The sequence below is a fragment of the Gambusia affinis genome, linkage group LG12 (genome assembly GCF_019740435.1).
Source record: "Gambusia affinis linkage group LG12, SWU_Gaff_1.0, whole genome shotgun sequence".
Taxonomy (NCBI): Eukaryota; Metazoa; Chordata; class Actinopteri; order Cyprinodontiformes; family Poeciliidae; genus Gambusia; species Gambusia affinis.
Window position 1 is genome coordinate 11,868,378 of NC_057879.1, and position 22,403 is coordinate 11,890,780.

At 38.6% G+C, this 22,403-nt stretch overlaps 3 protein-coding genes and 1 long non-coding RNA gene across 6 annotated transcripts in view; 3 read left to right on the forward strand and 1 right to left on the reverse strand.

Annotated features, from left to right (window-relative positions):
• Positions 1–207: 207 nt before the first annotated feature.
• Positions 208–4,901, reverse strand: tm6sf2a (transmembrane 6 superfamily member 2a). Its single transcript, XM_044133864.1, has 10 exons — positions 4,572–4,901; positions 3,657–3,760; positions 3,479–3,576; positions 3,288–3,388; positions 3,118–3,200; positions 2,883–3,007; positions 2,089–2,190; positions 1,908–2,000; positions 1,698–1,817; positions 208–1,093 (listed from the first exon to the last, which is right to left on the reverse strand). The coding sequence occupies exons 1-10, from the start codon at positions 4,661–4,663 to the stop codon at positions 884–886; spliced, it is 1,128 nt and encodes a 375-aa protein (XP_043989799.1). The 5' UTR covers positions 4,664–4,901; the 3' UTR covers positions 208–883.
• On the forward strand, positions 4,567–10,807 carry LOC122841000. 3 transcript variants are annotated; one of them, XR_006372326.1, is made up of 4 exons: positions 4,567–4,691; positions 6,786–7,133; positions 7,709–7,801; positions 10,070–10,807. It is a non-coding gene; the product is annotated as an uncharacterized LOC122841000 (long non-coding RNA). The 3 variants fall into 3 exon arrangements; XR_006372325.1 differs by lacking the exon at positions 4,567–4,691 and adding an exon at positions 4,910–4,991; XR_006372324.1 differs by lacking the exon at positions 4,567–4,691 and having other exon boundaries at positions 6,671–7,133.
• Positions 10,808–12,946: 2,139 nt separating this feature from the next.
• Positions 12,947–14,040, forward strand: LOC122841001. The gene is made up of 3 exons (XM_044133865.1): positions 12,947–13,009; positions 13,187–13,462; positions 13,552–14,040. The coding sequence occupies exons 2-3, from the start codon at positions 13,258–13,260 to the stop codon at positions 13,782–13,784; spliced, it is 438 nt and encodes a 145-aa protein (XP_043989800.1). The 5' UTR covers positions 12,947–13,009; positions 13,187–13,257; the 3' UTR covers positions 13,785–14,040.
• A 1,559-nt stretch (positions 14,041–15,599) lies between these two features.
• The window catches only part of LOC122841002 (myomegalin-like), a 44,666-nt gene continuing 37,862 nt past the window's right edge, over positions 15,600–22,403 (forward strand). The window contains exons 1-3 of the mRNA XM_044133878.1: positions 15,600–15,872; positions 17,769–17,815; positions 17,927–17,994. Coding sequence (XP_043989813.1) covers positions 15,823–15,872; positions 17,769–17,815; positions 17,927–17,994 — 165 coding nt within the window. The 5' untranslated portion in view covers positions 15,600–15,822. The remainder of the gene's footprint in view (positions 15,873–17,768; positions 17,816–17,926; positions 17,995–22,403) is intronic.

Below are 22,403 nucleotides of genomic sequence, written 5' to 3' on the forward strand. Positions count from 1 at the left end.
TGATAACTGCAGCGGAGCACTCTGCACAGCGCAGAATATGTTTCTGCTCGGGGACAATATTGACAGCTGCTGAAACAGTATTGTTAAATCTATAAAAGCCTGAGTCGTTTTAAGGTTTTATATTTCTAGAGGCACAAACGACAAGGAGCACAAGGGGAAAATATCAATGTTCCTGCTCATCAGTGCAAAAAAATATTCACAGTTCTGTGTTATTTTTTTCTTTATTGTACAAAATAAACCACAACATGAAACACAGAGATGCACCGACCGGTACAGCATAAAGTAGCAAATCTGGTTATTGAACTGTTTAACTTACCAAGCAAAAGGCCGAAAATGTGAACTTTGACCTGCAATGAGATCATTTTTGGACTATTTAGACAAGAAAATGAGGACACACCCTTGTGTTTGATGGAATACCAATAGATGTCTCACACACTTGTTTTTAAAAAGGGTCAAATCTGTACATTTTCACAACAGTAAAACAGAAAAAAAAAAAAGAAAGAAAGAAAAAAAAGCAGAAATAAATAGAATTTTAGTTGGGATATACAGACATGTGTAAATAAACTGCTAGGTCAAGATTCGTAATCTAAATTTTGCGACCAGGTATCTGTATGAGTCACCTGAAGGCTGATCTGATCGCAGTCCCTCACCTCCATCAGCGGCACCTCTTTATCAGGGTCCAACAGTCCACAGAGGGAGCGCCCTGTGAGATGGCCGATTTGAAAAAGTTGACCCAGAGAGCAAAGTTTCTAAATCTCCTCTGGGTTTTAAGATTAGGGGGAGAAATAGAGTACCATTTCTTTCATTTGGTGCACTCCCCTGAAAGCATTCGCCTTTTCAACACGTGAAGTATTCTTCGACATTCAGTGGCAGGTGTCTGGTCCTAGTTTTTCTTCTTGTCGTCGTTGCTCTGTCCCTTGGGAACAGGTTTCATGAGAAAAGCCGGGTTGGTGCGGCAGCGGAGGGCCAGCAGAGCGGGCACAATGGCGAGCAGCACATTGAGGGCGATAACCGGCCATCTTTTGTCTGCCGGGGTTCGGTACGTGAAAGGAGTACGGGAGTGCAGAGATGCTCCGATATGACACCACTGAGTCTGGGGGTAAAGCAGCAGGCGAGGAGGAAGAGGTCAGCAGAGGGCAGTGGAACATTAACAACAGAAAAAATAGAAACACAGTTACAGCACCTTGGAAAAGTATCCATTTCCTACATTTGTTTTCAAGGTAAAGAATGTATTAAATTAGGATAATGGAGACATGGAAGGAAAATCAACTGTGATTTTAGCAACTTTTGCTTCAATCCATTCTTCTTATAAAAAGCTCAAGTTCAACTGAAAAGGTTGGAGAGTTTCTGTAGACATCATATTTCCAATGCCACAGTTTCTCAGCTGGATTAAGGTTTAAGTTCTCAACCTTGATTAGACCATTCTAATAAACAAATATTATTTAAAACATGTTACAGGAGATCTGGCTGCATGCTTGGTGTCATTGTTCTGTCACATGTCTTCCTGTTAACTCTAACTAGCTGAGAAAAAGCAACCTTCTCCATCAGCTCAATACTTTCACTGTTCCTTTTCTGTTTCCCCTACATGACTTATAACAAATAGCAAGATTTGTCATTTTAACTTCCCAATCGTCCACTGCTTTGCTTTGATTTGTCACATAAAATCTCAGTAAAACTTGTTTTGCAATGCTCTGTACCTGAGCCATAGCTCCAGCAAAGAAGATGGTCCAGTCCAACATCCAGCTGCATCCAGGTGTGTTCAGGCCGTAGAGAAGAACGCTCACCAGGGGCACAGCGTAGAAAAAATACACCAGCATCTGCAATAAATGAGATGAGAAACAGTTTGTGAACAGGATGTATGCGTCTGATCTCAGCTGTGGGATCATGTTTTAAGTTTCTGGACTGACCATAACCCTGGAGAAGCCCACTGGGTCTTTGAGGTACGGCTCATACTGGTAGATGTAGGTAAAGCAGGCGTCCAGAGGACAGTCCAACACCACCTGGAGCAAAACAGCAGGGCAGACAAGTATTCAAACCTGTGACCTAATGTTTCTGCCGAAGGAGTCAGGCCTGTGCTGTGTTACTCACGAAGCCTCTGAACACAAAGAAAGCCACAGCTCCCAGTAAGAGGAGTGACAGGAGCAGGTCGGCAGGTCGAGACAGCAGACCCTTCTTCTGCTCTGCAGCGATCTGATCAGAAGTAACAATATAACTTAACGTAGCTACTGATTATAGCATACATGCAATAACCCAACACTGTGATTGAACACCAACAAACGCAGCTGTTGCTCTGCTACATAAATCACAATTTATGCTTCTGTTTTCCAGCTTAATAAATAATTAGAAAAAGCAGTCTGTTTTCCTTTATGACAAATTTACTTCCCGAGACAAAATTTTGGCTTTTAAATCAAGATTTTATTTAACTATAATGACCTTATTTGAAGGTCTAATCAGCCAAGCTGGAACCTTTTTTCTTTCTCCGATATTAAAATAAAATTAAAAAGATAAATCTACAATAAATCTTAAGTTCTTCCCGCTACTCAAATTCTGCATTAATAATCAATGTTAAATGTTCTTTTTTTTAGTAACAGATTAAAAAAAGCTTTGATTATTGAAATATCTCAATTTGTCTTCAAAAATATATCTATTAAAAATTCTTACATATGACAGATATTAAGCTAGTTAATCACAAATATTTTTATACTAGTCATTTTGAAAATTGGAGTAACTCATAAATTTAGTAAAAATTTTGAAATGTTGAGGAAAAAAAAATGAGAAGCTTCTAAATCATAAAATAGAGATTTCCTATCACTAATGAAAGCATGTCTAGATAAATAAAACAAATCAATCCCATCCTTACAGCTGAGACAGAACTGCTGTACCTTGTCTGCTGTGACAATTGGCATCTCTCTGGGTCTGCTAAAGAGCTGCGATGCTGCCCAAAAAGACGCCAAGAAGAAAGGGGCATTCCTCCAAAAGGCCGGCCGCATGTTGGACCCATACTTACCTGCAAAAACCAAGAAGCAAATATATATATATATATATATATATATATATAAATCTGGATTGAGAGACATTCAGATCAATCAGTGGAGTTAAATGTTTAGCGTTTCTCACCAATTACCACCCCTGGAATAAGGACAATTTGATTGGCAATGGAGGACCCAGCCCACAACAGACCCAGGCTTCGGTAGGACTTCCTGTGAAAGAAACCACAGAGGTCCATCAGGGGTCTCGGTGAAAACACACAGTGAAACATCTGGGATGGTTCTGGTGCAGCAGCTCACCCTGAAAACATGCGGTGAATGACCGTGAGCAGCAGGATGAGGTGAACAACCTCCCAATAAGACATCATCACAGCATAGGAGGTGCTCAGATGAGGCTCACCCTGGAGAGAAAAGATTTCAAAATACTGTTTTATTGTGTCTGTTTTTAAAAGAAAAGATTAATTGCATAAATCAGAGTTTGGTTACTTTACCATCTTTAGGTAGAAGTCCATAAAGCCGGAGATGAACCTGTCCTGCTCTAAAGCGTTGGTCAAACCCACCATGCCGCCAAAAGTAAACTCTGCAAATACTGCAAATAGAGAGGAAACCAATGAAATAATAGAACTACTTATTTATTCTGCACTTTAGCATTAAGCAATGTGTCTGTACCGTAGAACAAGGGGTCCACTTTTGTTTTGTGTCGCACTGTGAGGATGAGCAAAAGAAGAACGGATCCCAGGGCAAACATTCCCATTCCCAGGATAGGAAGAGGTCTATGGTGACGAAGGGGACAATGATTTCTCTGATGAAGTTCACAATTTATCCAAGTTAAAGCAAAAAAGCATGAATGTCTGATAAAAAAAAATGTGGTTTTATGCTCAGCTTATTGTTTAGCTAGTTGTTGCCTGCAGCCAAAATGTATCAGCTATCAGATAACACTTGCATTTTTAATTTTGTGTCATATAACTTTAGATGCACTGACCTACCTGAAACTGCACAGAAACATAAAAAAAAAGAAAAGAATGAGTTGCTCTGAATTTGCTGAGGGGTTTCATTTTTTTAATTCACAAATAAAACGGAATTTCTACGTGATTACAACTTTCAGTAAATTGCTGCACCCAAAATGAACCTACGCAGTTATTTCACCAAAGCAGCTGTCCGTGCCTTGCAAAACCTGTGTCAGGCTTTTAAATCACAAATCTAACAGGACTGCTGCTATATATGCTGTTTTCAGCCTTCTTTCTTCCACCTAACTTTCCATTAATATTAGTCATGCTTTCTTTTTCAGTGACCCTTTTTCTATTGCCCTCACTGAAGCTGATCTGAATGCCTGACTGCTAGGCTATACTGTCAAGTCAGCAGTTTGTGGTGGTCACAACATGACCTTTCTATATGATTTTTTTCTGGAGATTGAATTATATCTGCAAGCCGTATTCATCAAAATGATCAGATCAGAAATAAACAAGTGAAATAATCTTAATCTCTGTGTTGTACGAGTTTCCCTGTTTGATCTAAACTGCTGAGGGGAAAAAAATAAGAGAAGCACCAGTAGAGTGAAGACAGGATAAATGATGGTGAACTTACTCCTGAAATGCAGGGATATGATTCATTGTGAATAAAACTCCAGGACCCAACAGAGAGAGCAAAAAGACGCTGACCTCCACCGGTGGCTTCATCTCTGTAGTCGGGCTCTTCAAACTCCAGGTGCGTTTAAAAAAAAAGAAGAAAAAACGCTGCAGACAGAAGCGTTTCCAGCCTAAAGGTGCTCACTGGAGGCATAAAGAGGCATGGCCAAGGCCCAGAGCTCTCTCAGGGGCGGCAGATGGGAAGTAGAAGCTTTAAAAGAGTGTCACTCGTTACCTTATTATCTGTGATGAAGCAATGGTGTTGCTCCAACACGCCAGCTATCAGATTGTACGTTTCAAAGTTCAGCTTAGGACTCCTCTTCCTCTGGCGCCTGTCAGAAAGGAGAAAGGCCTCCCAGCGCGCTGCTGCCTCTCGCAGGTTTGGTCAGAGCAGAGGGATGAAAAAAATGCCGCTTTAAACAGAAACTAACTAATTATTACGCTGTGGTTTATTATTGCATCCACATTTCATCATTTAGCCTTGCTCCTCTGGCTTGTTTATCATCTCTAGACATAAAACAGAGGAGCATTTCTATTGTCTGTCTCCCTCTATCTGCCGCAAACTTCAGCATGCGCCATGTTTTTTATTCAGCCAAATAATCATGTAATTTCTTTGTTATAGTGACTAATGGTTAATTTTATTTTTTAACCTCTAAAATGTTCTAAATAAAAGCGCAAATTTTAGCACATACATTAGAAGATTAAAGCATTTTTTTGGTGTCATTTTCACAGCAGGTCAGTGGGACGTTTGCACACACTGCCCCCTATTGGTGAATCTTTATTCAGCCATCAGCTACCTGTGCTTGTTCAGTTCCTTCAGTGCAACTCGTAATAATTGGCACCGCTGTTCCTCTACGGAAGAGGATTAGGGCCACTGAAAAAAAAATTCTGACTGTAATCTCAAAATTCTTGGAAAAAAGTCAGAATTTTGACTTTTTTTTGTGGTCTTAATCATCTTCTGTACTTTTCATACTGAAATTAGCAATATTTCTGTAGCTAGGCAATGAGGAATGCTAGCTTTAGCATTTCCTTTAAAGAAAAGTCAGTGGTACAGGACATATTCACCTATTTAATGTGCTTTATTTATTTAATTGGACTCCCTTCTGTAATTATTAAATTGACCCAATTTGATAAGATTTTTTATTAAATAATTTATATATGTTTGTTTTGGGGGTTTTATGTAAATAAAAACCTGATCATATAATGCTACATATATTTTTTTCATAATAAGGCAAGGCTTTTTAGTCTTGGGTACGCAGGTGCTTGTGAGAAAGTTCATTCAGATCAAGTAAAAAATACACGTCTCTCAACAACAAGATAGCTGGGTCACTAATCAAGACGGTGACCTGAAGAAAATGAAAACAAATCCGGTAATTGGTGCACCATGCAAACACTTGGGACGTATTTAATGTCCAACTAGACACAAAACCAATACAAAGACAGCAATTAGAGAACGTAATTCATGTTTGCACTTACCAGCAGATTGTTCTTGCTGTTACTTAGCAGGGTTAAACACAGAACTTTGTGGCTTTGTGAGAATCACCTATCTGTTGGTGTGTTTTCCTTTTTAATACGCTGACCTCCATTTCTTCGGTTTTGCTTTCTAACGCCACACAGCTGGTGGACTGTAGGCGCACATGTGGAGGTCCATCTGCACATGTTGTCTTATCTCCGGTGGTCCCTGTGGTTCATTCAAGGATCCATCTGTCCTACTTGGAGTATGATTAAGAACTCCTGCATCTGATGTTTTCAGTCTTGATTAAATTGTGGATTATATCGGACGGAGAACGTAATGTCCAGAACAAAGATTATTCCTTTGTGTCAGTCCCAGTGTAATCTGAAGCACATTCACTCACTTTTGCTTCAATAAATATTGGCTTCCACCCTCTTTAAGGGCTCATTGTGAAGAATAAGTATTCATTATGCAACACCCTCTGACAGATGACTATGATACACTGCAAGGATGCATTCAAAGCAACCTTATCTTCTGCTACAAAGCTGCTGAAGAGGATTAGGCTGCTGTTGCCACAGAAACTTAGAGAGTGTATAGAAGGGTGGGGAGTTCAGGAAGAGAGTAGAAGCAGGCGGCGAGGCGATTAAACACAGTCAACTCTGTGCCCACACACCAGACACACTTTATTTCTTCTGATTTGACACAGTTTTTTTTTTGTAGGTGTTGCCTAGTCTGCCACCATGATACATCCTCTGATCATGGGCATCATGACCGTAAACGTATCTATGACCGTGTTTTACTGGATCTTCATCCTGGGCGACGCTTACCTAAGGTGGATGGCAGAGCCGGAGGACAAGCCCAAGAAGATAGTGACCCCAGCCTGAGCGCCGCAGCATGGATGCTCCCGACTGAGTGACTGGCTGCTGTTTTTGTTTAGGACTAGTCTGCAAGGGCTTTTCAGCTTGTAGTGCTTTCTGTTGAGAAGAATTCGTTCTGATTTCAGCTTTTTTTTTTGTACCTGGGGAAAGTTGTCTTTTCAAGTAAATGCACCAGGAATCTTCCTAACAGGTAATTTTAACGAAGTCTTCTTCCCTTATCATCTTTCATATTGGTAGCGGTTTGTTAGGGTGGCCTGAAATGAACTCTATTCGGTCATTTGATGACTCAAAGAAAAGATGGTGACGATGAGTTTATGCCAACCAAATCCTGTCAAGGATTACTGAAGAGCACCTTGATAAAGGCAGACACTCAGTGTTGCTCTACTAATAGCCTCTAATTGCCTGTCAGCCGCTGGTTCTGTCTGACTGCCCCGTCGTCTCCTCACCTCTGCTAATGGCTCCCAACTTTTACTATGGCATGCACCCGGTCTCCTGGTTCATTCTCTTTGCAAACATTGTCATCACCATCATTGAGTGGCAGTTTCTCACTCGCCAGTTTTACAAGAATTTTCAGTTGTCAAAAGAAGAAGAGTCTAAACCCAACACGACGCTACCCTCTTCTTAGAGACGCAGGACATAGATCTGTGAGGATAGAAGCAATGACTGCATTTCTTGTGGTGAAAAGCAGAAATAGTCAGTTTCACCACGGTAACTCTTGTTTACCTGACCTTAACCCTTTTCTTTCCTTTCTCTGTTTGTTTCTAGAGATACCACGATTGAGTTTAAGCCTGTTTGGAGTCCCTTTTGTTCCCTGATCAAAGCAAAAAGATGAGCAGCGGTGATTTCTCCTAACCACTGGTAGGTTCATCCATCTCTTTTTCTCATCTTGGTGATTTTTCTTCATGTGGGACAGCATGATGACATTTTTTGCTCTTTTATAACATTTCTTTAGGCAGAATTGGGTTTTATAAGAAGCTACAAAGCATTATGTGATATTAAAATAATTTGACATGGTGTCAAATTACTTTAACACACTAGAGGCGGACCTGTTGTATTTAAGCAGAATTCAAGATGAATACAAAGCTATTATTTATTTAAAACTGTGGAAAAATAAAATTTTTCTCAAACTGTTTTTACATCCTGACATTTAAATCACAAAAATTGCACTGTGATGTTTATGTGGTAGTGGTACACAAATCCAAAGCGTTTCGCTGTCAAATAACATTATATGTGACAGAAGGTCTTTTGAGAAACCTCTACCAGCCCTAGGATTGAACAAATTTTCAAGTTTTACCTGATTCTTAGATTTTGCTCTCTCTTTGACTGAGTCATTGTAACAATATTTTTTTTTTTTATTAAACCTTTGGGTCATGGTTGCTCTGCTGGAAGTCAAACCTCCACCCTGGAAACTCTTTAGCAGCCTCCAAGAGATTTTCTTCCATGGTCGTCCTCTATGTTGCTCTATGCATCGTTCCTTTAACTCTGACCAGTTTCCCCAGAGTCTATGAAGAGAAGTATTCCACACCATAATGATGCCACCACTATGTTTCACATTGTGGTTGATGTGTTTAGTTTTTTCCACCACACAGCATGCAGGTCAAATAATTAAACTCATCTAATCAGCTCGCCTTCTTCCTCATGTTCACTGTGATAAACTGAGATTATCAGATTGTCTTTGTTTTTAATTTTTCAATTTTTTTTAGATTCTTATTTATAATAAAAACAATATAGCACTTGCTCCCTACATTACAATTATCCACTACTTACTCATTTTAAACTCCAACAAAATATGTCAAAATGTGTGTACTGTGGTGTGAAAAAACATTGTAGAAGTTAAAAAGTTATGATTCCTTTTCTAAGGCACTGTAAATATCTCTGTGTGCAGCCCGGTCACTTATGACCATAAGCCTCTTTTCCGCATTACTCACAGATATCATTAATCCCTGCAGATGGAAAGCTGATATTGGTCTATGACCCACTCAATCCTATTAACTCTGTCTGTCCTACATTCCCCTACTTCTCAGTTTCATGCTCCTAGGGCACCTAGAAAGTCTCATGTGAGTAGGAAGTGAAATTTTATGTCTCCGAAAAATATAAGAACCGGTCCAACGTTCACATACAGGGAACTCTCACCACGAAAAGACGTTTGTTTATTTACAAACCAGCTCAGCATTACGACCCTCCTCCTAAATTGTTTATTTACCCCGGCTGCTGAGAATGTTTAGTTTTACTGATGTCCAGTTTTCCACCACCCTCTTTCTGAATATTTGCAGTGCAGAGAAGAAACACGTCATCCCCAAAAGGAACAGCCTCAAAGCCTCACTACTTTCTTTCATTTGACAATCCTGTTAACAAAGTGTCAAAAGCCATGTACACATTGCCATATTTGCCCCTGAACTCAAGAAAGGGTCAACTTTTGAACCTCACGCAGCTGGTGTTCCAGCATCGACATCTCCTCCAGTTCTCCAGACGGAAAGAGGATGAAGATGCTTACTTTGTGGACTACATCCCCCCAGCAAGAGACGCAATCACCCTGCCTCGCAGTGTAGTCTACGTCTTAGTTGGGGCAGTGTTGATCGTAGTGGCCACTTACGCCATAGTAGGTCACCTGATTAAAGACCTCATGCATGACCTGGCAGGTAACCGACTGTGGGAACATTGTGAATCGATTACCTTCCCAGCACTTATGTGTTTCTGGTAACGTTGAATCATTTCCATCCACAAGCTTTGGCTTCAACATGTTATCTTCCATCACATGTACCTTGTGGTTTGTGTACAGTGGCCATCCATCCTCCACCACTATGTGATTGCTTGTCCTTTAAGGTGAATGATACCACCTAACAATTCTTTAATTTGCTGAAATTAGATCTTATAGGGGCACTTTTGAAGTACTATACTATATAAATTATTTGTTCAAAGGAATGTCTACATTTTTGAAAGGGAAAACACCAGATTAGCATCTTTTTGAAATTTCTGCAACAAGTTAATCATACCTTTTTCTTGCAGACTGAGTAATTGACAAGTAAAGCAAGCATTAAAGTCCCCTAAGTGCCCCATTAAAATTTAAGGAGATAAGAAATAAGAAAATGTATTTAATTTTAACTTTGTATTGCTCTATATTGACAGATTGGATATTTGGCCCTAAACCAGTGGAGGAGGATCCGGAGAGAGATGAAGCAGAAATAGAGGAGGAGCGGCGACTCAGCATTTCCAGTAACCTGATGGAGTTCGGAGACGAGCTGAGGATGGAGAAAGAAAGAGAGATGCTGCTACCGGGCTTCTACCAGGGAGACGGGGGCTGCCGCCACCCGTCTCCCCCTCCTCCGCTGAGAAGTGCCATCACTTCATCTTACCCTGGAGAAAAAAGGATGTCAACTCATAGTGTGACCTTCGCCTGCCCTGTTGCCCCTTGTGTCACCTCTCTCTGAGTTTTCATCAGTTCATCTCAGCAGCAGCAGCTCAGATCAGTTTTTAATCAAATGTAATATGTGTTTGCAGTACTTTCCTTGCTGTAGGCAAATAAGAAATGTGCAGTTGTAGTTTGTGCTCTTTCTTGCTCTCTTTTATTTTCATTTTTAATTAGAGAAAGTAGGTTAACGCGGCCCATATCCATAAACTCAGTCAAGTTCCACCGTGTCACTATCTAATATAAGAAGTGTAAAATAATAGTTTATTATGTGAAAATGAATAGATTTTAGATGCAAGTTCTTTGTTCGTCACAAATGTTTCAAAAGCAATTGTTGGCAAAGTAGAAAGGAAAATAATGAAAATCTGTTCATTTAAAAAATTGTGACCAGACTGATTACTTTCCTTGTCCAAGTGAACTAAGCATTGTCCCGGTAAATAAACTAATAATATAAATGAGTTGTTGTGTCTTGTCTTCTTTCATTAATCCATCTTATCTTCCTCTAATACCTGCTTGTGTCAGAGGCCATGCCCTATTTCTAAATGTCAGGGATTACTGTACTGTCCACGTTACATATTGGCCAGCGACTGTATTTTTTTTTTTAAATGCTAGTTGTTTAGCTAGCTGTACAAGGACCTTATTCATAAAATATGCACCATGCATTTTATGGTTATATAAATCACAGCAGAAAGTTGAATTGAAGTTATATTTAAATAAACAAACAGCTAATAAGGTCGCTAGTAAGGTACTTAGCTAGGTGTGTCACAGTTGGTGATCTTGTTTATAAAGACTGCTAACCCTATGCAGCCGATATCATCCATGTTATATACTTTTCAGTCTAGAAGAGCAATGTGTTCCCATCATTCATTCGTATAAGTGAAAAAGATTCATCTAAAGACAGATTTTAAAAAATCAATAAACTAACAAAATAGATCGTTAGCTAGCTAGCATGCTATTGGTGGCCATATACATAAACACCAGTAGATGATAGATAGATAGATAGATAGATAGATAGATAGATAGATAGATAGATAGATAGATAGATAGATAGATAGATAGATAGATAGATAGATAGATAGATAGATAGATAGATAGATAGATAGATAGATAGATAGATAGATAGATAGATAGATAGATAGATAGATAGATAGTGTTAAGAAAAATTATTATTTCTAATGCTTTAAACAGTTAATTTTATGTCATGTGTAAAAGGTATCTTGAACATTCTATGTTGTATGAATTTATTTGTTTTAAACAGATATTGTGTGAAGAATTTACAGTTAAATTACCCAGCAGGGTAAATGTCAAAGGTCAGGAACTAGATGCAGATCAAAGGAGATCTTTTAGTATTGTTATCAGGGCTCAGGAAGCCACGAAATTAGCATCTATTGCAGGGCAGCAGCCTGTATGGTTCACAGAACATCAAAGGTTTTTTAGAACCACATCTGGCAGGGTTTAAACTAAAATGCAACATAGAATGTTGAGATCACTAACAGTTTTCTAAGTATTAATAGCAAGTTTTTAACCAAAGTGCATTATCTAAGTTTAGAAGGGTGAATGCTGAATGTATTTGAAAATTGTACTGTCTATGATAATATCTGAACCAAATGGAAATTGTTTCAATGAAAATGTGTTGTTTAGTATTAGAAAACTGTTCAGGATTTTATGTGATAAAGCAAGGACTTAAATCTTTGGAAAATGCTGAATGCAGTAGACCAGAATTAGGTTTGTGAAGATAATCTTTCCTTAAACTAAATTACTTGATTTGGCCGGGAGGCACTCCGAATTTCACAGGTATCTGTTAGAGCCAGAAGACTAGGATGCAGCTGCTTGCTCCATTGTTCTTCTAGAGACCAAATGGCCTTTGATCTCTGGCGTGAAATTAAGGGAAGGTCTAAGTTCCTCTGAGTGTCCAGGGGAGCTCCTGGTTGGTCGAACCAGGGGTACGCCTTAATGAATACATTAACAAGGAGAGAAACGCCTCCACTATAAAGAGATTGAACACGATAATAATAATTTAGATCGCTGTTATTTCCTGCCGTTTTGGTATTCGGCCTTCTCCAAAGACATGTCTTTGCTTTTTCTTTCTCTGTCTCTGTCTTTGTTTTAATTCTTTGTCTGTCTCAGGTAATTAGTCTGTATCTTGGCTGCTTTGCAGTTTGTGTTGTTACTTCATTGTGATTTGTTGTGAGATTAAACGCTGTAACTCTGTGACGTCATCAATAATATTTCTTTCTTTAACAATAGATAGATAGATAGATAGATAGATAGATAGATAGATAGATAGATAGATAGATAGATAGATAGATAGATAGATAGATAGATAGATAGATAGATAGATAGATAGATAGATAGATAGATAGATAGATAGATAGATAGATAGATAGATAGATAGATAGATAGATAGATAGATAGATAGATAGATAGATAGATAGATAGATAGATAGATAGATAGATAGATAGATAGATAGATAGATAGATAGATAGATAGATAGATAGATAGATAGATAGATAGATAGATAGATAGATCTTAGACGTTCTGCTGACGTGGAGCAAAGCGCCTCAAGCCTCTGCAGCTTATCTTGTTATGAGTGCTACTTACATGGACAGCAATATGGTTTGTCCGTAGTAGCAACGTCAGAAATAAAGAACATGTTAAGGTAAGAATCGTTATGCTGTTTGCTTTTTTACCAGCTTTCTTCAAAATGCAGGCCTGCTGCACAGAAGGATTTGTGTTTTAAGAGTTTTTAACAATATCTGCTAAACTTTTACCAGCTTAATGGTGACGATTTCTTTTTCACTCTTCCTGATCTTTTTTTAATGGAAAACACTGTCAGGTTGAATCCTCTTGCTGGAGGCTTCGAGCGTCAATGGGTTTGAGATACTGAGTGAACTCACTGACACAACAATGGATGTACCATTGCAGAGGCTAAACATTCGTTACAAGGATGAAGATGGCACAGTGCTTTATGAGTCCTATGTACCTCCTTCTCGGGATTCAGTCCATCTCCCCACCTATGTCATCTATCTTCTCATAGCCGTCTTCATTGTGGTGTCCGTTCTTTACGCCATTATTGGCCACCTCATCAAAGACCTCATCCATGACTTTGCAGGTGTGTTACTGAATTTTCTGTTATTAGTTTATTGATAGCAATAGATTTTTTTAAATGCATCTCCCCTTATTTTCACTCTGTGTTTCCAGACTGCCTGTTTGGGAAGCAGCCTGAAGAAGTGGTGGTGAACTATTGTGAGGCCAAAGATAAGTTTATGGTAGACTGGTCCCCAGAAACCTCACCTGAACTGGAGGCAATGGCTCGGGCAGAGGAGAACAAGATGGTGGACAGGGACTTCATGAAAGCACCTGCAATTTGGATCATCTCCACAGAACCTCGGAGCACCAAGAAAGGACCTCGTGTTGTTTTTGGGAAGAGATAATAGTCATGTTGATGATATGATGACAAATGTGAGTGGATAAGGACATTAATTATTTATGAGACATGAATTATTTATGCGTAAATCTAAAACTATATATCTTCATGCCGTAAACATTCAGGTTTGCTGTAGTTTAAGAGGTGGAACAATTAATTGGTCATTTGGGGACATCTTGTGGCTACTCATAGTCATTACATCTGATTTTAAAGTACAGGTATTATGCAACTAACCAAAACAAAACATACCCGCTATAAATCACATAATAGTTTATGTAAATAATTAATAGTTGATGTAAATAAAAAAAATAAGGACGTAAATAATTTTATGACAATTAAAAATATCAGCTATGAATGTGAAATGTTTAGCTATTCTCAGAAGAAAATAAGCAATAGTAGCATTATGGTAATATTCATAATTTATTTGAATAAGCACGCATGTTCGGTAATAAGGTCTAATTTTCTCCTGAGGTTCAAGATTAGAAAAATGCAGAATCTTGCTTGTTTTAACATATGTAGCCTATGTGATTCTTTTTCATCTTAAGTGTTATTATGCTCTTAATGATTCCTGAAAGAGGAGTATTGTAAAATGTCTTGTTATTTTAATGATAATAATATTGATCAAACCCTCAACGTGGGTGTTGGTAAGTTTGTACGTCAGTGCAGCACTGCTATCTACTGGTTGATTAGTATAAGTGCAAAAAAATCTAGAAAACTGGAAATATCTCATTAGTCCTATCAGACTCTCACAAGGAAAAAAGCCTGTAAACTTTGATAATATCAGTTAACAACCAATAATTACAATAACTGTTCGATGTTTAATGTTACTGTTTTATGCTGGAAGAAAACTGAAATGATCAATTCGGGTGGATATCATGCGTCACGGTTTTCATTTAACTGACGTATTTCATGAAATGGTACAATATTGTTATTGAAAGTATTTCAGCAGCAATGAATGCCGCTGCAGAAAATATGTATTAGCTGAATTTTAAAAGCGATAAAGCCTGTATTTTTTTTGTAAGGTTGAAGAAAGCAACCTATTATTTGACCTCAAAATAAAATTGTAAACCTTTGAGAAATGTAATGTCTCATGCTCTTGTGTTAATGATTTTAGTCTAAGTACTGCATTAGACTAAAATCTGGACAGTTTCTGTCTCTTGGACAGAAACTGTCCAAGAGAGGGCGATGTGGTACAGAGGATTTAACAAAAAGAAAACGAGCTCTCAAAGATTAGTTTTTTCTTGTTTTGTTTTGGCTTTTTTTAAATAAAAAAAACGTAAAGCTGATTGTTTGTAGTTTCAGCTCAGTGAAAAACCAGCTCAATTGATGTCATATTGTTTAGAAAAATAAAAAAAACAATTGGTTTAAAGTATGGAGATATTGACTTAACCTGATTAACTCTAACTACGTAATCCCCTCTTTGTTGCTACAAAGACTTTAATCTAGAAAATGTTTGAAAACTCATGATGCCATCTTAACAAAACTCTAGAAACATTTTTCTCTATTCAGGCATATTAGAACATGCAATGTGAACAACACACTGCAATATGACTGCGAGCATTTAAAGAACATTTTACAATCAACCAAATTAAAAGCCTTTATTTGGGAAACGATCCACTATTTCTTGTTATATCAAATAAAATAGCTGATGCTCTTGAACACATTGTTTCTTTGGTGGAGGATCTTCTTGTGGAAGCATATTTTCCTGGCTGGATGAACAGCAGGGGGTCTGTGTGCTGTGTTTCTTTGGGGGGTTTCTCTAACCTCCTTTTTCACACATATACGGAGACGCGCATCCTCACACACACACACACACACACACACACACACACACACACACACACGCACACACACACACACACACACACACACACACGCACACACACCTACACACACACACCCGCCCCCTCCCATCCTGAGCGCTGTGCTGTGCGGCGCCGCTGCAGATAACATGTCCCTCTGTGACCACCGGCAGCAATGAACGACTCGGTTTGAAGGTAGCGGCTCTGCGGCGTGGATGTCCGCTGACTGAAAGAGCAGCCTTTATGGATTGGAGCTCAACGTCGCCGGAGCAAATCTGGAGAAATTCAGAGAGGTGAGGCGGAACGTGTGAGGACAGAGGGGGAGGCACATTGGAGGCACATTGGAGGCGTTCTCATTGGGCTATTTATTTTATTTCACCTTTTCTACAAAACACAACTGACAAGCTGCGGATTTGGCTAATATGAGCGCCTCTTTGTAGCAGAATTGAGCTGATTTTATTCCTTACCAGCCATGTTTAGCTCATCACAAAGCAGGCCATTTTCTGCTGACAATGTGAGGCTGTCTCTATCACTGCATGCTCTATAAATCAGATGCAGTTGATGATGCCGCTTTTTACATTCACGGCGGTATTGTCTCTAGTGTTTCTCAATTAGTCGATGTAATAAAACCAATACGTTAACAGGGACTACATTTGAATGTCATGTAGCAGAATTTGACCTAGTTTGCAATACTGGACATAAATTAGGATGTAAAGGGAAAGTAGGCCAATTCTCCTTTTGGTCTGCACTTAACACAGCTGATTGGATCACATTTCTTCATGCTGTACATTCAGGTAATTATAAAGCAGAACAAATTATAGGGATCAAATGAGACAGTATAAGCATGCTGCAATAAGGAGCTGGCTCATATTATGATATTTTTGCGTTGCAATATAGAGTCCTCCCACATGAAACACTGTGCTAACTACTGGGCTTTCCCTTAGATATTGTCATTTAGAAAACAGTTGTGCAGTGGCCAGCCCACAACACTTATGCTACATTTAGACCCCTTCTATTCCTTCTTGGTGAAGTTTTAAATCTTTGGCACGCAGCAGCTGCCTTTACGTTTTATGGCCCAGCAGCTGTCAGGAGAATTTACCATGCATTGACTCAGTGTGGAGCACTGACCTTAGCAAAGTCTTTGGAAATTAGTGTGCACAAGTGCCTCTGCTGCTGCATGTTGGGGTGTGTCTGGTTAGTAGTTCTGTTTAATTGACTGTACATCAACTGCCTTGCAAAAGTTTTAATAGCCATGGAACATTTACCACATCATAGTGAAAAACACAAACGCATTTTATCGGGATTTTAAATAGACCAACACAAAGGATGTAGATTCTTGTAACAGAAGGAAAAACTAAGCAAAAACTTGTTTTTTTTGGTTCGTTTTTAAAAAAATCTTTTTTAGACACACACAAGTTGGGTGGAAAAAAACTAACACTGCACATGAATCTGCACACGGTGGTGACAGCAGCATGCTGTTGGGATGCTAAGACTTGAAAATCAATATTTACAGGCATCCTCCATCTAATCTGGCAAAAAATTCTCTAGACATGTAAAGATTTCTAGAAAAACCTACATCAAAAGACTGTCGTGGGTAACTGCACCAAAATATGTTTTTAAAAGTATTAACTAGGGTTACCACACTTCTCAGATTTTTTTGCTTTAAGGTATTTTAAACATCATGCATCGACTTTCTCTGCTTTCCAGTATTATTATAGAAATAAAATGATACAATTTATAATATTATGTCATATCATATAATACATTTAAAAGACTTTTGCAAGGCACTGTTTTCTCTGTGTGTCTATCATTCATAACTGTGGTAATGATCAGAACGTAGCCTTGACGTGAAATTTCCTGTTCTGGTTTCTTAGCAGTTGGTATTTAGGATGATTTGACCTCTGACCCCAAGAGCAACCTCCCCAAACACCACATATCTCCCCTGCTGAGACTCCACAATGAGGCTTTACAACCCTAGGTTTATAAATGACATCCTGCTGTTTCAGTGAAAAGTCATTGTTGCATTTTAATTCAGAATTCATTCTTCCCAGATACAGAATGGTCCGCTGTTTATTATCCTGTATAATTTGCTTAATTTAGAAAATAGTATGGATTAATAGATACTTTTTAGGTGCTTGAGTGACTTTTCAGTGCGTTCCCTACTTATGTATGTATTCTTCCTCTAACAGTACTGTGGAGGGGAATTCATTATCTAAGACCACAGGTCACATGACAGGTAAGCTTTGATTTAATCAGCCGTATGTAAAAAAGATAAGCTTTTCTAAATGTAACTTTATTCTTTGTTGTTTTTTTGGTGATTGTTCTAATTTGACTGCTTTCTCTTTAGATTTGTGTAGTGATGAAGCAGACAACTCTCCTCCTCTTCAGCCTCACACACTCAAGCAGTTTGAGCAGGTGAGACTCTTTGCTTTCATTTAAACACATTTACTGTGTTTAAATGCTCTGCAAAACGTAAGTGTGCTTTTCTGTACCAGCATGTGATGAATGGCATCTTTGCTACACTGTAAAAGATGAACTTAGGGGGTTATCAGATTAACAAAAGAATATCATGTACTTTTAACAAAATAATTTCATGTTTCAAACAAAAACGTGATACAATCATGTTAAACAAAAAATTCAACAACTTCACGTTTATGAAATTTAATCATGTTGAGATGACATGATTCATTATAGTCAGACTGATACAGTGCTGAAGCCGAGTGAGATCACAGGACTTCACGCGAGACAATCGTTTTTATCTCAACTTGAATAACGTATTCAAGTTGAGATAATGTGATTCAATTTAGTCAGATTCATTTCCCTCTGAAGAGGGTCTAGCGAGATCAGGGGATCACAAGAGATTATACGACATCACTGTTTTGCGCCTGGGAAGACTTCAGAGTGGTTTTAGTTACACATTAAACTATAGACATTTGTTTTTCTCTGCAGGGCACTATTGGCATTTAAGAACTGCACTGAAACAGTGCAGTTTTTTCTTTCAGCATTTAAGAACTGTAAAAAAAAGTCTTTTTTTAAAAAAAGACTTTTTTTCAGAAAAGTCTTTGAATTAATGTAATTAAGTCATGGAAAGGATTTCCACACGATTAACTAGCTTTCTTTCAGCATGACGCATGTTTGTTGAGCTAACTTAATTTTCATGAGTTGGATCAACTTAATAAGTAGTGTGAAGGTATCACTGTAACATAAGATGGTATCTCCAGCATGCTGTGGTGGCGCAGGGGTTTAGCACACTGCACGTTTGGAGGCCTTAGTCCTCAATGCAGATGTTGCTGGTTCGACTCCTGGTCCTGGCAACCTTTGCTGCATGTTCTCACCCTGTCTGCCTACTGTCTCAAAAAAATATGAGCCACTGGCGCAGCAAAAACTCTTTGGAGAAAAAAACAAAGTTGGTTTCAACTAAATTGCCATTAATCTTGGTCAAGTAAATTATTTGGTCCAAAGCATTGCAAATTAGTTGGGCTGACTCTTTTAAATTACATTGGATCCAATCAACCTTAATAAATTAAATTGAGCCAACTCATTTTATTTAAATTAGAATAACCATAATATATTAAGTTGGGCCAAAACTTAATAGAATAACCATAATAAAATAAGTTGAGGAAACTCATTTTATTTAAATTAGAAATAACCATAGTATATTAAGCTGAGCCAACACAATTGCTTTACATTGGAATAACCTTAATAAATTAAGTTGACCTAACAGATTTGCTTTAAATAAGAGTAACAGGATTACATGGTGCTGAAATAAAGCAAAGTAATCAGGTGGAAATCCTTTCCATGATTTTTTTATGTTCATCCAAAGAGTTATTTTTTTCAGTGTACTAAAAGGAGGCAATGTATAGTTAGACCTAATCTAGCCAGAAATTACAAATAAATAAATAAAATACAAATTAAATTGTTCAATTGTTTTTGAAGATAATAACATTTTGGGAATTTGCAGATAAAATAGTGTAATAGTGAATACATGGAATAATAGATTTTACTCAGTCAACAATTTAACTGAAATTGTAAAAATAGAAATGTAATTTTTTTTATTTGCTTCTCCAATTTTACTGATGGAGGCTAATTGTTGCTCTGCATTCATACTATTTCTTCATTACAATGACAAAGTTTTTCCATAAGCTGAACATATTAAAGACGTTTTTCAGTCTTCCATGTGCCCAGAAGTGAATAAAAACATACAAATAAAAGAGGCCTCGGTTAGCATACTAGCGTGGCTAGCATATTACATTTTAAAGACTAGAAAATATGTGGCTCTTAAAAAGTTTGCTAAATGTTTGTCAGAAAGGCCCTTCTTTAAACAGTTGATTGCTGAAAGGATACAGTTTTACAACATACATTCATTTTTGCTAACACAAATGTCATATCAGATAAAGGAGGTTTCTAAATGACTATTTTATTTGATGAAAGTAAAGTCTTTCCGAACTACCCCTGCTCTGTGTGAAAAGCAATTGCCTCTTGAAGCTAACATCTGCTTGTTCTACCCTGGAGAGCCACAACTGTCAACAAGCATTTGCAATGACTGCCAGTGAGTGTTGTTAAGGTATTTTTGACTCACTCTTCTTTGCTGGAGAGGTTCCAAGCATTTATGGTATGTTTAAAGAATTTCAATCAGATTTAGGTCCAAACTTTGATTAGGCCACTCTCAAAAGTTTATCTTATGCTCTTCTGTTTGGAGCTGTTCAGAGGTGCTTAATGTTAGCTTTCCATCAAGACCGTCGCACTACCACAGGCATGTGTGATTATTGATGTGTTGTTATCTTTCTCACACCTTTCCTTAAAATATGCGCTTTAGTGTTAATTTCAAAAAGGGTTTTTAATCCAGACACATTGAACATGAAAACAAAACTACTGCAGGCGGAGCTGCTGAGCCGTGTTGGAAAAGGAGAGTCTCTGTCGCTCTTCCTCCTGACACACACACTTTAATGTTTCTGAGCACACACACTCAAACTCGGGCTGTCCACTACTGATCCAGAGCTGAAGCATATGTGTGTGTGTTGTTGAAGAAAAGATGATGTTGTCATGTGTGAATAGTTAAACCCACACACATGATGTCATCCCTAATGTCATGTGGGGACGTATCTTGGCGTCTTGCCTGTACCTGTTCTGAATTATTTAGCAAAAGGACGAAATGTGAAGCTTTAACGGCCAGAACTAGAAATGAGGTAATTAATCTGTTTTCATCACAACCTTATCAGACCCTTTTATTTGGTTCTGGAGATCTGCCGCTTGTTAAAAGATAAAAAAGGACACATTTCTTGAAGATCCATGTTCTGTTTTTGCTCTTTACTCTCTTCGGGTTACTGATATCTCTGCGGGACAGTTCGGGATTCACTGCTCTGTGAGATTCAGGACACCTCCCTATTTATAGCCTCCTGGCTCAGAGGTCCCACTTCTCCTGTTTCTTCTCCAGCTTCTCTATACTCACCTGTTTATCCCTGTCCCAGCAGCTTCTCCAACTTTAACTCTTAGCTGATCCGTCTTTGTCAGAGCCATTTTTTTGTTTTAGATCAGCTGGAGATGAAATTATGGGAAACGATTTAATGGTAGTTCCTCCCTGCAAGAACATCCTCGATTCCTCACTAGGATGGCACCTTTCTATGTTGTTTCCCTTTTTTATTCTTACCATTACGAGGGCTCACCACCTGAGAGGCAAGAACATCTGGGGTGGGTGAGATGTTAGTCAAGCTGCTAGCATGCTAGCATGCTAACTTTCAGTAAGATCATCTGGAATTTGGAAATATTTAATGTCGCCTTGCTGGCCGGGAAAGAAACCGAAGTTACTGTGTGAGGTTGAGTGATACCAACTACATACAGTCAGACTGAAATCAGCTGCTTTTGGAGCATCTCCCACTGGGAGGGGATTCTGGGACAGACCCAAAACCTACTGGAAGGATTTTATTGTCCTGCTGGTCTTGAAACAGGCCATAGTCCTCCAGATTGAGGTGAGGAGAAGAATATCAACGTTTTCTAGCTGTGTTCACGTGTGTTTATGAATGGAGGATTTAAAAAATAGAGCTGCTGATGAGATCCTCTCTTTTAAGGTCTTTTTTATTGCAGCCAGATAGGTTATACCATTTGGCCCTAAATCTATCATGTGACATGAAGGGCATTGAGTATTATATTTAGCGATATAAGAATTAGTGATGACCCTCAGCTAAAAGTGAGATGTTCTGTCTGCAAAGCGGAACTGAAACCTAAAACCAATCACCCAGGTCGATATGATTACATTGGTTCTGATACAATAGATACACCTGTTAAAGTATCACTAAACTGATAACTTCAATGAGAACTTCTTCTGACTCATTTAGCTGTGATAAACATGACTGTAAGCTTAACAGTGACTCTGGTATGAATCTCTTCCTCATTCAGCCCCTGTTTGTATTTTTCACCTCGCCTTTTTAGCAGAGGGATGAGATTTCTCACTGTGTCACAACTCCCTCTGCTCTCCCCTTCCTCCTCTCTTCTTCCCTCTCCTTCTCTTCCACTCGTCTCCCCTTGCGGTCTGGGATTCCTGGGATGTCTCCTCCTGTAAAATAAGCTCCTGTCCCATCCCCAGGCAGTCCACAGCCCACCATGGAGCTGCTGCAGCTGCATCTCTGACGGCTGTGCTGCAGAGTAGCTCTCTGCCCTGAAAACATCCGCCAAGTTTCAAGAGTTTGAGTGTTTGTGTGCTTGTGTTTTAGTTTTAGTGAGTGTCTGATTTGGAGACAGCAGCCAGGCCTTACGGTCTGTCAGAAGCCAGGACGTCACTTTGTTAGTGCTTCTCTTTTTGACAGCATGTCCTCATGGAGACGGAGGTA